The 12293-nt window shown below is 38.0% G+C and overlaps 1 protein-coding gene across 1 annotated transcript in view; it reads right to left on the reverse strand.

Moving 5' to 3' along the window:
• Positions 1-9566: 9566 nt before the first annotated feature.
• Positions 9567-12293, reverse strand: part of PTCHD4 (patched domain containing 4) — a 188910-nt gene continuing 186183 nt past the window's right edge. Inside the window, exon 3 of the mRNA XM_061146100.1 lies at positions 9567-11200. Within this exon, the coding sequence (XP_061002083.1) occupies positions 9567-11200 (1634 nt within the window). The remainder of the gene's footprint in view (positions 11201-12293) is intronic.

Raw genomic sequence — 12293 nt, forward strand, 5'->3', positions numbered from 1 at the left:
ATCAGTCCTGAGTGTTCATTGGAAGGACTGATGTTGAAGCTGAAACTCCAATACTTTGGCCACCTGATGCAAAGGGCTGACTCATTTGAAAAGACCCTGACGCTGGGAAAGATTGAGGGCAGGAGCAGAAGGGGACGACAGAGGATGAGATGGTTGGATGGCATCGCTGACTCAATGGACATGAGTTTGAGTAAACCCCGGGAGTTGGTGATGGACAGGGAGGCCTGGTGTGCTGCAGTCCATGGGGTCACAAAGAGTTGGACACAACTGAGTAACTAAACTGAATGAAGTGAGATGTTTTAGACAGAATTTTTTTGAATTGATGATAAATTACTTTAGATTTGAAGTTAATACAATTATTAGGGATCTTTAAAGGCCATCTGGATTCCCAGGTGGTTAGTGGTTAAGAAAGTGCCTGCCATTGCAGGAGACATGAGGCATGGGTTCAGTTCCTGGGTGGGGAAGATCCACTGCAGAAGAGCATGGCAACCCACTCCAGTAGTTTTGTCTGGAGAATCCCATGGAAAGAGGAGCCAGGGGGGCTACGGTGCAGAGGGTTGCAAAGAGTTGGACACAACTGAAGTGACTTAGCCTGCATGCAGGCAATCACACAAAGGCCATCTATTTCAGTAACACTTCAGTGATTTATACATTATTTTGTAAACTTTGAGATTTATAAAATATATGTTTCAAGAATGCCAAGGTATCTTGTGTTTGCTGCAAACCTTAGCCTAACCAAGTAGGAATCCTTGATATATACTATCATGGAATTATTTTAAATGTATGCATTGCATTTTTAAAGGGTAAATTTTATAATTTTTAACCTGTAATTCAATAAAAGACTGAAAAAGTATAGATTGTTATGTTACACTATGATGTCATGGGATGTTATGTTTAAGAATCTTAATTCCTAGCCTAGAAGAATCTTTCTCTAAAGAATAGGGAGCCCAAGGATCTCACCGAGGTTAGAGGAAGAGGTCATGGAACATGACATTCTGTGGGGCATTTAATAATAGCAATAAGAAATGAAAGTGAGGAAAGTGAATCTATGAGTATCCTAGTTAGAAGCATGTGAGACTGTGATCTAGAAAGAACTGGTAAAGTTAACGGACCCTCATAATGAAAGAGTAAGTATCATCTATCACTAGTTTAATATATTAACTGTTCCTAATTATGACTAATGGAGCCAGATTTTTGTTGTTTTTAAAAGGTCAACATAGTCAGAAATATTGTGAATAACTTTGCCTATGGTATTATAATAAATATAACTGAGATGACATTTTTGCAAGTAGCTAAGACTGTGTTATTTTTCTTAAGATTTTTACCTTTAGACTTACAGTTCTTAAACAAAGTAATCCTGAGAAAATTAAAATTATTGTATCTATGTACACAAAGTATGAAAACAATGAAATAAACAAGGGAATGTTTGCAACATAATTTCTTTTGATTGAGTTAGGAGATTAATTATTAAATATATGTTTGTACCTACACACCTGTGGGGAATAATTTGCTATTTCTTTATTTTTATTGTAGTCAGAAAAATCTGGTTTATAAATTATTTTTTGCTTAGAAAGAATTGAGATAAATTTTGATGACAGACCAAATTGAGGAAATTTGGAGACTTTTGAAGGACTCACCTGGAAATTCTTGCTTCTTAGTGAGATTTAAAAACTACGCATTCAGGCAGTCCCCTATCTTGAAGATATGTTGGGGTGAGAATATAACTTAGGAAATATACATCTTTTTTTTGACATTGACACTTTTGTTCAGAATTCTTTTTTAAACTTTCCTCAATAAGGAGTTTTAGTTTTAGAGCCCAAGATACAGAATTACAGAGAAGAGAGCTTTAAATGGCTTACTAGTTTATTTGCACTATTTTAGAAGTGATAAGTGAGGTTGTTTTCATGAATAAGAGGTGGCAAGAATCTATATGTCACAGAATATTAAACAAAAGAATGTTCTTACAGAGAAATATGTCTGAAAATGCTGGTTTGCCATTAGATAAGTGCCTAGATAAGACATTAGAGTCTCACGATTTCGCACTTTCTATCATTATCCTTTATTTTGTTATAGAAATGAGCATTTGATTAGCTAGGATTAAGAGCAAGTGGGTTTTTGTTTTAGGAAAAGAAAGGAAATAAAAGTGCTCAATATTAACTCTCATTCCTACAAACCGTCTATGCATGAGTGGAGAGTGTTTCTTACTAACAGTTTTCTTTTTACGGATTCTAATGTTTCCAGAAGTGATTTCTGTTTCAGAAACCCACTTTAGCTAAAAATAACAGTAATGGCATCTAGCGAAAAAGAAAACCTAAGTACAGGGCCAAATACTGGCAACTTCATCTCTTTCTGTTTGCTTAAGGCAAACAAACAAGAGTTTTCCCTCTATTGATAAGAAGTGCACTTGGATTTTTTACTGAAGACTCCACAGATTATTTTATTGTGCACCTCACTATGTGGACCACTGCCTCACAGGCAATGTCAGGATGTTCTCTTTCTGAGCCACGTTTTGAGATGTCTGCAGAGAGATACCAGACCACAGTCCTGAGAGATTTCATATAAATGAATATTATTAATCAGAATGCACAAGTAGAACTGCACATAGGGTATTCCTTTCTCATTTAGGCTAGTCTAAATTTACAAAGTAAAAGAGCATCAAGAAGAGCTGACAAATAATATTGCTTTGTGGCTTTACCATATTGCCATTTAATCAAAGGTTGCCTGCCATTTTGTCTTTAAATACCCTTTTGAGGTAGCTTGGAGAGATCGCTGCCCTTTTCAACTGTGACAGATTCCCTATTTAAGAGCAAGAAAATCTATTGCTGAAAAATATGCATAATTAACGGGAAAGTATAATAAAATTGTTGCTTAAACTCTGCTAAAACTTTGAGATAACTTGCACTGGTGAGTTTAAAGTCTAATTTATTAGCATCTAGCACATTTTATGTTTGAGAAAAAAAGGTGCCAGAATTTCCTGACTCTCCCTCAAAAGAGATGCCACATACCACAGTAGAGCATATAGGAATATGACAGTTTGGTTTTCTTTCAACTCTCTTGTGTCTACCAATAACCAGTGAATCAACCAAACGGAATATGGAAGGTATTACTATTTCAGTTTCCAGGGAGAGATTCTGTTGACTGTTTTACATGAAATAACTTAAATGTTCCCCACAACATACTGCAGGTTGGCTGTGCAAAAATCACAGTTAATAAATTTAAACAAGACCAAAAGGTGACACATTTATAATAACCTTCCCTTGTCCCTTACTGATGGCAGTCTCTCTAGCTCCTCCTAGGATATGTTTCAACAAAATTGTCCCAAGCATTAAAGTTCTTATTTCTCTACTGGTTTGACAGAGCCCTTGGTGTAATGCAGTTGCTCTAATGACTATGGAAATAGAGGGAAGTGAAGCCATCCTATACTATCTGGCCATGCCACCAGCCATGTGGGAAATCAGAACACAGTGACACGTGACTTCTAAAGACCCCAGTTCAGATAAGTACAGACATGTGACATCAAGCAGGAACTACACGTAACCAGTAGGTGTTCTTATCTTTTTATTTCTAAAGTTTCCTTCTGATTTTTAAGACTTCATAAATAGTATGACCCATAAGAACTTTCTTAAGGAAAACTTCAGCTGGGAAAAATAGTGGGGACTGTCTTTACATAATTTATGAAAGTGCAAAATTTGCAATAATTTTTAATAAATACTTTGTTATATTAAAAAAAATCTAGCTTTTAGAGCTTTGCAATTGAAGGTATAAGCCTATTTGATCTTGACAACATCTTTAGAGCTGCAGAAGATATTTGATATTGTCTATAGACTAGTCAGCTATACTACTCCAGTATCTGATTTTTTAACCCTATATACTTCTCTCTTTTGGGCTTCCCTGATGGCTCAGTGAGTAAAACATCCACCTGCAATGTGGATTTTCCTGGGTCAGGAAGATCCTCTGGAGAAGGAAATGGCAACCTACCACAGTATTCTTGCCTGGGAAATCCCATGGACAGAGGAGCCTGGTGGGTTACAATCCAAAGTGTCCCAGAGTCGGACCCAACTAAATACACAGTCATGTGCTTTTTCTTTGAATCATTTTCCCTAGCATGAGAAAAGCAAGGAACTTCTCTAGCAGCAACAGAGAGGCCCTAATTAAGTACAAAGAAAACATCAACAAAATATTCATTGTATGTCAAAGATGCACAAAGTCAGAGCAATGCCAACAGCCCGCCCAGATAATACTTATCTGGGTATTAACTGGAAGCTTCTTTTCAAGGAGACAGGCTAGTATCCCACTTTCATTCACAAAATGATCTATGGTTCTGATTCATGCTTGGAAATTCAGGAGCACTTTACTCGCAAAGGTCAGGTTATGAATCTGACAAATGAGAAGGCAATCTTCAAATGGAGTTTGTTGGCATTTGTTCAATTTTGCTAGCAGTTAAGAATCTATAGTTTTGAGGCACCATGCAGTTCTCTGTGCTATATCTTAAAATGTAAAATATAGGGAATTTTCCTACCTGTTCTCTGCCCAATGTATAGACATCTTAATTTTTATGCAGGAGACATTATTTCTCAATATCCTTTCAATCTTATTTCAACTGCTGCCTGATCTAGTTCCACACTTCAAGCACAGAACAACATCCTTGCCCTTCCAACTAAAACATCATGGTGGATCAAACCTTGGCCATTCAGTTTAGAAATCAAAGTAATTTGCTGTTTTGATGTCTATATATAGTCCCTCCTGTGCTGAACCTGATGCAAACAGGCTTTTTGCTCTCATTCATGATTTCACTGCTCTCATTTGATAAATATATTTGCTGTCATAATTCTGAAGACAAACTGTAGAAAAATATTTAGCTCATTTCCCCTCTCCACAACCTTTTGGCAAATCACTGCTTAAAAGATTGGGATAAATGCCTGCACCACAGTGATGATGCTGAGTTTTATATTTAGATTGAAGATGGGGAGATTTCAAGGGCATGCCAATTCAGCGCTAGATAGATTTTGAGTCAGTGTCATAAAATTTGTCACCATTTTTTTTTTTTTATAACACAGAAAAAGCAAGTGTCTTTGCTTTGTTTTGCTTTTTGTTTTTTGAAGGGAATGAAAGTGCTCCTAAGTCTAGTTTGGTATAAATGACAGTTTTCAGGCTCACATTTGAAAGGATTATCAGTACCATTTGCAAACATCAACAAAATAGACTGAACAGAAGGATTCCTCTAGAAAGAGGTCGAAGAAATGACTGAGTTCCCCAGACCACAGGAGACAACACCTAAATTCCATTCTCAAGGCTTGGTATGGTTCACTTTGAGATTAGCAAACACAGGACACTATAGTGTGCTTAATCACTGACTAACATAAAATCTGCTATGTCCTTTACCTGGAAGCCAGACTTATTCTCCAGGATTTTCCAGAGGACATTCTAGAAGAGGTTGCTGCCATTGAGATCCAGGGAGGGCAGCTTTTAAACTGTTCCTCCTGGGATGGAAATTTCTGTGAATTTCAGGCCCTTGGGACCAAAACCTACAAGGCATTTATGAATAGGTGATAGAATTTTACTAAAAGTTGCAATCACCAAGAAAATAGTGTCTTTAAAAGTCTGTGTACTATTAGTAACAATGCATGCATAGTGCTAGGCATTCATAACTATTTGGTCATAAAAATATATGACTGTAATTATAATATTTACAGTCAACTTATAAAAAATACATGTAATTCTGAATGGCAATAGTTAATCTCTAGCTCTAACCACAAGCCTAGGAGGATCAGCTTGTTATGGGAAAGTGCAATGGGTAATTACAAAATGGACAAAGCTCTCATCCTCTTGAATTCAACAATCAAGAATGGCTATTAGGACATGGTAGGAGCTTCATTTGTCTTAATTTTTCTTCTAATCTCACAAGGTAAAACCAAAAGTCCGTGGAAACAAATAGGAATAAAATGAGAAAGGAACACTCACATGATACAGCCACAGTGGAGAATAATTCTTTCATAGAATATTCATGCACAACCTTCAAAGAGGTTCACTGGTCCCTGAAAGAATTCATGGGATGACATTTAAGTATACTTTTCATTTAAAAAACTTGTGCAAGGTCTAAGTTGGCATATGATTACCTTTAATGACAAGTGGGAAAGAATCTGTTAGCCAAATCTCTTTTCTATCATTTAGGTGAGTACCTCTTTGAAGCTTTAGTAACCATCATGGAGAGTGAAGCTTTTACAGTGCTCTCTAATTCAAATTTAAATTCCAGTGGGAGGAAACAAATCCACATTCCAGTTTAAATTCAGAAAGGGTTTGGACTTTGGTTTTTGCAAACTTTAAAATTCTCTCACTTTAAGGGGAAAATCATGTTTCAGCAAAATAAAATATTCCACACATCTGAGATATTTCCCATAGGTTTCTTCTCTTCTAGGACTTGATTGGTCATCTTCTAGAAGTAGAAAAGTTTCTAATTTGAACACCATCAATATTTCACAAAGGGACTAAAGGTAGTGGGAGTAAACTTGAAAAACTTGAAGAGTTGCACACCAGCTACTGATAAAGGCAGAGGTTTGGTGTCACTTGCAAATCATGATCTTCTATTTTAGGGTGCATCTTGGCATTCAGTGAATGGAATTCTTAGAAATGTCTGTTTCACAGTGAGGTTGGGAGGTCAGACGATGCTCAGTTACATTCTACATTCTTCCTAGACTTAAATTGCTTCCAAGGACTAAGTTAGGGCATTTTGTGTGGTATATTAGCTCTTCCAGAACAAGAAATTCCATTTCAATAAATTATTGCTGCAGTTCACTAAAGAGTACCACGGTGTCCTGGAAAAGATAATGTCCCTTCCAAAATTCCACACCTCTAGTCACTTGAACAATGAGAAATTGATATTTTTCTTAGTCGCTTTGATCCTTGAAGATCTAACCTAAAAAAGAACTGTTTTCCCTGTCCAAATAGAGACTGTCTCAATGATGGGGGCATGATATTAGAACTGTCTCAGTGGTGGGGTAGCTATGCCACTATTCCCACATGCATTTGACAACTGGCATGTTTGATCCTTTCTTTATAAACCAACCTGCCAGTCTTTGCATGTGGAATTCTCTAAGGAAATCAAGAAAAAAAAAATGACTCAAATAGGCAAGCTTTTTTAAAAGCTGGTAAAATAATGGAGTATGGCACATTTTACAAAGAAATGGGCTGATAGCTAATGGAATTTCTCAGTTGATGACCTCCCATCTTTTGAAAAGGATGTAAAACCAATCTTCACAAATGATGAGTCAACTGTGAAAGAAGAGTCCCCTCTCCTCCATCCAAACACCCAATGCCTCAAAAACTTCCTTTTCAGATATAAGACCAAGATCTATAGGTCTGCTAGTGTCAAATACCAGTTCATCCTAGCAGAGCAGCTCAGGAGGCAAAAGGCTAGACTTTTGTGATGCGACTTTACACATAATGTATGAACAATAATCTTGTGTCATGGCAAGTATTTTCCATACTCCATCTATTGCTATTTTCCCCACATGAACACAATTGAGAAGACATGGATCATTTCCAATAGAAACTCAATAACCTCAAGGTAGGACAAAACAAACTCCTCATTTAATAAAATAAAATTTAGTTAAATGTTTTTCATTTAACTAAAAAGAAACTGTAAAGAAACAGTTCTTCTTTCCCTTAATATTCAGGTAAATCCTTCATTTGTAAAAGTATGCTTATTTGGTTTCATTACTTCATTCACCTACCAATTTCATTTTTTTTTTTAAATACTGAAATCAGAATGGAATGGTTTCCATCTCTTTTCTGAACCTGAATCCAGAAGCTGTTTGTTTGCTTGTTAGAGATTTTAATATTCTAAATTCATTTAAATTATGCAACCAAAGTTGGTGGCAGAGAGTAGTGCTCTTCCAGTTAAAAGAGTTGACTAGTAGATTTTATGATCATTGGACATTTGTGAAGTCCTACCTGAAAATTAACTGATTTTACCGCTTGGTATGGGAAAAGGCATTTTCTAGTAATTTTCTGTGACAGGAAGCACAGCATTCATCCAAGGAAGCACCCAACAGATTGGGTCTATCTGCTGGGGAGCAGTTGTAAATTTTAATGCAATGAAAACATTTACCTCAGTACTTTTTTTTGAGAGAGAATTCAGCAGCAGTTAGTTACTATGTCACTCATGGAGAGCAACAGTCACCCTAGAAGGCAGGCCAACCAACAAGCACTTTTCAGGTAACAAGAAAAATGATATCGCAAGAAGCTGCAAAACAATATTGCAGTAGATATAGAGATCACTACTGTGGTGATCGTGGCCTGGGTTAATATTCCAAATATTAATGCAAGGAACACACTAGACTTTATGGGATTAGAATATTTTTTTTTTACACTAAGAACCAGTTGAGGGCATGTGATGAACGGTGATGGTTCATTTACTCTATTTCATTCTCCAACAAGTTTCCAAGTTACGTCCACTTTCTCCTATGTTCATTATCTATATTCCATGGCAGTATATTTTCACCATCTAAAATGCGAATACTGTAACTATGGAATACCTTGACTTTCTTTCTCTCTCACGCACACACACTTTTGCACCTTTGTACACATTTGTATGGACAATACATGCTCATTTGCAGTGGGTGAGCTCCCTAAAAGCAGCTAAATCAGCCTTTCCAAATACAGAGAACCATTTTAAGCCAATAAAAAGTCATAGTAACTACGTAGCATTAACATGAGATTTGAAACCTTGCCCCCATGGTAATTAATTCAGATGCCTTTTGTGTTTTTTTTTGCAAAGTCATCCAAAGCAAGAATCCCAAAGATTGACAACATGGTGTATGAATTTAATGGGCCCATATCTGTTTATTTTGCTTAGTGCACAGTTGAACAATGCTCTTGCTCTTGCACCACTTGAGTTGATGTAGAGTGGCCATTAACATATCTAGATTTGCCTAAGGCTGATTGGACTCTCTAAAGAAAGTCCAGCCCGCCTGCAAATGGGCACCTCCCTCCACACAGACATCGATGTACACTAAAGACAAATCTAAGTATATGTATATATGGCATATATACATATATATGTACATGTAGAATGAGTCGGGAAGTCCTTTGGTTTAGACAGGATTAAATGTGTACTTCCCAAGTGCATAGGTTTCCTTTGACCAACCTATTCAAAAAACAAATATGAAAAGTGCCACGGCAATTTTGACATTTCTGAAGTCTTCTCTGCTATTTGGAGGCCCCCATCTTCTCTACTCAATCTCTCCTCAGCATTTTATTTTTAAAAGTAGCCTTTTCCTTTGGGCTTCTAACCCTCCTTTGATTTGTCCGTTTCTTGGACGAGCTCTAAGATCACATCCAGAAACTTATCTTTAGTGGAGAACAAGGTTTCAAAGAGCTTTTTACCCTTCTTTGAGTCCCTCTTGCCCCCCTGGAAGTGGACACCTTGACGTGTCATAAATAATTCACTCTTCATCTGCCTTGCCTTGTTACCCCTGGCCAGCCCAAGCAGCTGAGGTCTGAGCTTTATCGGCCCTGCATCATTGTGCAATACTGGAAAAGAAAAATAATCCATTCATCTACCCCCTTCAGACGGTAGTGACGTGATCAGGGTTCTCTTGAATTTCTATGCATTCGATTTCCTCTCTCTCCTTTCGTTTGGCACGCTTCTTTTTCTTGTGGTGCTTTTTAGAAGGGGGGAAAAAGGTTAGGAACACAGGTAAGATAACAAAACAGTGCAGAAGTGTGCAACTCCCGGTGAGCAGCAAGCATTTGAACAGTGTGAAGGTCAGGTTCGAAGGCACAAATAGGAGGGGAACCAACCCAATAAGAAAAGAAGTAACATTTTGCAAAATGGCTGTCCCATGCTCTTGAAGGGAGCTTTTTATACATTGTGTTCGGGTGTGCTCAGTTGCTAATACAAACGTGTAAAGCAGTGGTGCACAGTGGTCAATGGCAAAATTGAAAGTGTAGATAAGGCACAAGATAGAAATGCAATCCATATCGACGTTCCATAGTGTCATTAAGCCCAGAACGCCCAGCTCAATTGAGGTGACGCTAAGAATTAGCCAGAAGTTTCCCAGAGGGTGGATCACTAGGAAAAAAGTCAGGATTAACACCAGGAGGACACCGAACCCTGCAATCAGCACAGGCACAGTGACAGATAAGCTGTAATGGTCCATGAACACGAAGGAGGGGTTGAACACGATGAACCGGATGCTCTTTGACAAGGACAGAGGCCTCAACTTTTCCAGCACTTCTATGACTTCCTTCTGCTTGTCTCTGCTCGTCCGGGCCACCAGATACAAACGAGAAGCAATAATGTTGTTTTCATCTCCTGCCTTGGAGAAGATGATATCATTTCGAAAATGCTGGAATTCTGGCTTTTTTAAAAATGAACTTTGCAGGACACTAATAAAGTCACTCTTGTTATTGGCACTGATGTTGCTCACTTTCAGGAACTGGTAATACTGCTCCACCCAGGACACTGCAGTGAACCCACTACAGAGTCTCCGAAGGTCCTCCTGGACACTGTTGTTCCAGTACTCAAGGGGCTCGTAGACGTAGAATCCTATCACAGGGCTGTAGTTGCTGAAATATTTCTGCTGAACCATGGCAAAAGAAACGCTTGGGGAATCGCTGGCTAGTAGATTGATGATGTTGGCTCCATCACTGATCTGCAAGCACCCCATGAAGGAGAAGGAGGCGTAGATGAGATAGAGGATGACCACAAATGGCTTCACATAGATATTGGTAATCCATTCATTGTAATGTTCACGCAGGAAGTGCTGAATAAAGTGGTGCTGGTAGGGGTTCGTCTCGTGATGCGATGTCTGTTGATGTCCATCGCTCATCACTGTCTGGAACCACACAGGCTTGCGGTCCAGGTATTCTGCAGAAGGGATCTTACAGCAAAAGATGCTGTGGTAACGGTTTTGCTCTAGTTGGCCAGCGAAGACCAGACAGGAGCCAAAGAAGGAGAAAATGTAGAAGTAGTTCAACAGGATGGAGACACACATGTTCTGACAGAAGACCTTCACAGCCTCTATGTTGGTGAACGGGCTGGCACCCATGCCAAAGGTGATAAAGTACAGGGAGCTGGTCATGGTATAGGTCACCATCACATCCGAATAGGCATCTGCTACCCTGTCTTTGAAGGGCAAATTCTCTTTAGTTCTCCGCCATCCAGATAGAAGCTCAAATACTCCTTTCGTCCCATGACCTAATTTAAAGAGAGAAGGAAAAGAACAATTGTTTTCATTGCCTCCTGTGGTTCAAGTGGATTCTTTATAGCTTATCTATGCTAACCAGGATGTCACACTCTAATCTTCAAAGTGCTGTGATACTCCTATCAGGGTCTCAAATTTCAGTTACATACCAGGATATATTTGATTCATGTTTCTACTTTAGTCAAGTCCAAACTAATTGGTATTCTGGGCAAAAAGAATCATTTATTGTCTTTTCTATTAATTTGACAAATTGTAAATGCAATGTGACACTATTTCATGATTTTCCCCCTGCACACTTATTGTCTCTCTAAATGGATCATAAATCATCAAGGGCAGGGGCTGTTATTCACCCATCTTCAAATGCTGCTCAACATCAATTCAGTGCTTGATCAACTGATGTATTGACTGATAGTCCCCAACCTCCATCTCAAACTGACTTATATGCTGATTTGGGAAATTATAAGGGGATTTTAAACACTTGAAAATGGCTTTAAATTGATTTTACAATGTTAATAATCTGCTTGATAGCCAAATAGCTTAGAAACAAATTCCTATAGATTTGATTAATTAACATTGGATGTGAGTCAGAAAAAATCTGCCAGGTCACACAAAATGCAGAATAAGACCTTCTTGGGGAGAGATCATAGCAAGCAGTTTCTCTGAGAGCTGTTATCCACACAGAGTGGGTGATGACTAAATGTTTGATTGCTCCGTTACAGTGGATGAAGAATGCTTCTTTTTAACCAGTTTCTGTACACATTTTGATAAGGGTAAACAGATAAAGGTTTAGTCAAGAACTACTCCTTGAGCACCTATTCTGTGCCAGATACAGTGAGATACTGAGCTCTTTTTTTTTTTTTTTTTTTTTAGGAGCTTGACAGCTCTTAAGATACCACCACTTGGTTCTTTACTAAAATAACAGAGAGAAAGTGGCTGGGAAAATAAAAGTATGATACCATACCTTCAGTTACCCCTTTTTTTCACTTCTCTGGATTAGCTCTGTCAATTATCACCCAGGAATAACAACTGGAAACTTTCTGACTGACTGGAAATCTTCATTGATCACTCTTGCTCTTGTAGGATCAT

Source organism: Dama dama, chromosome 7 (genome assembly GCF_033118175.1).
Source record: "Dama dama isolate Ldn47 chromosome 7, ASM3311817v1, whole genome shotgun sequence".
Taxonomy (NCBI): domain Eukaryota; kingdom Metazoa; phylum Chordata; class Mammalia; order Artiodactyla; family Cervidae; genus Dama; species Dama dama.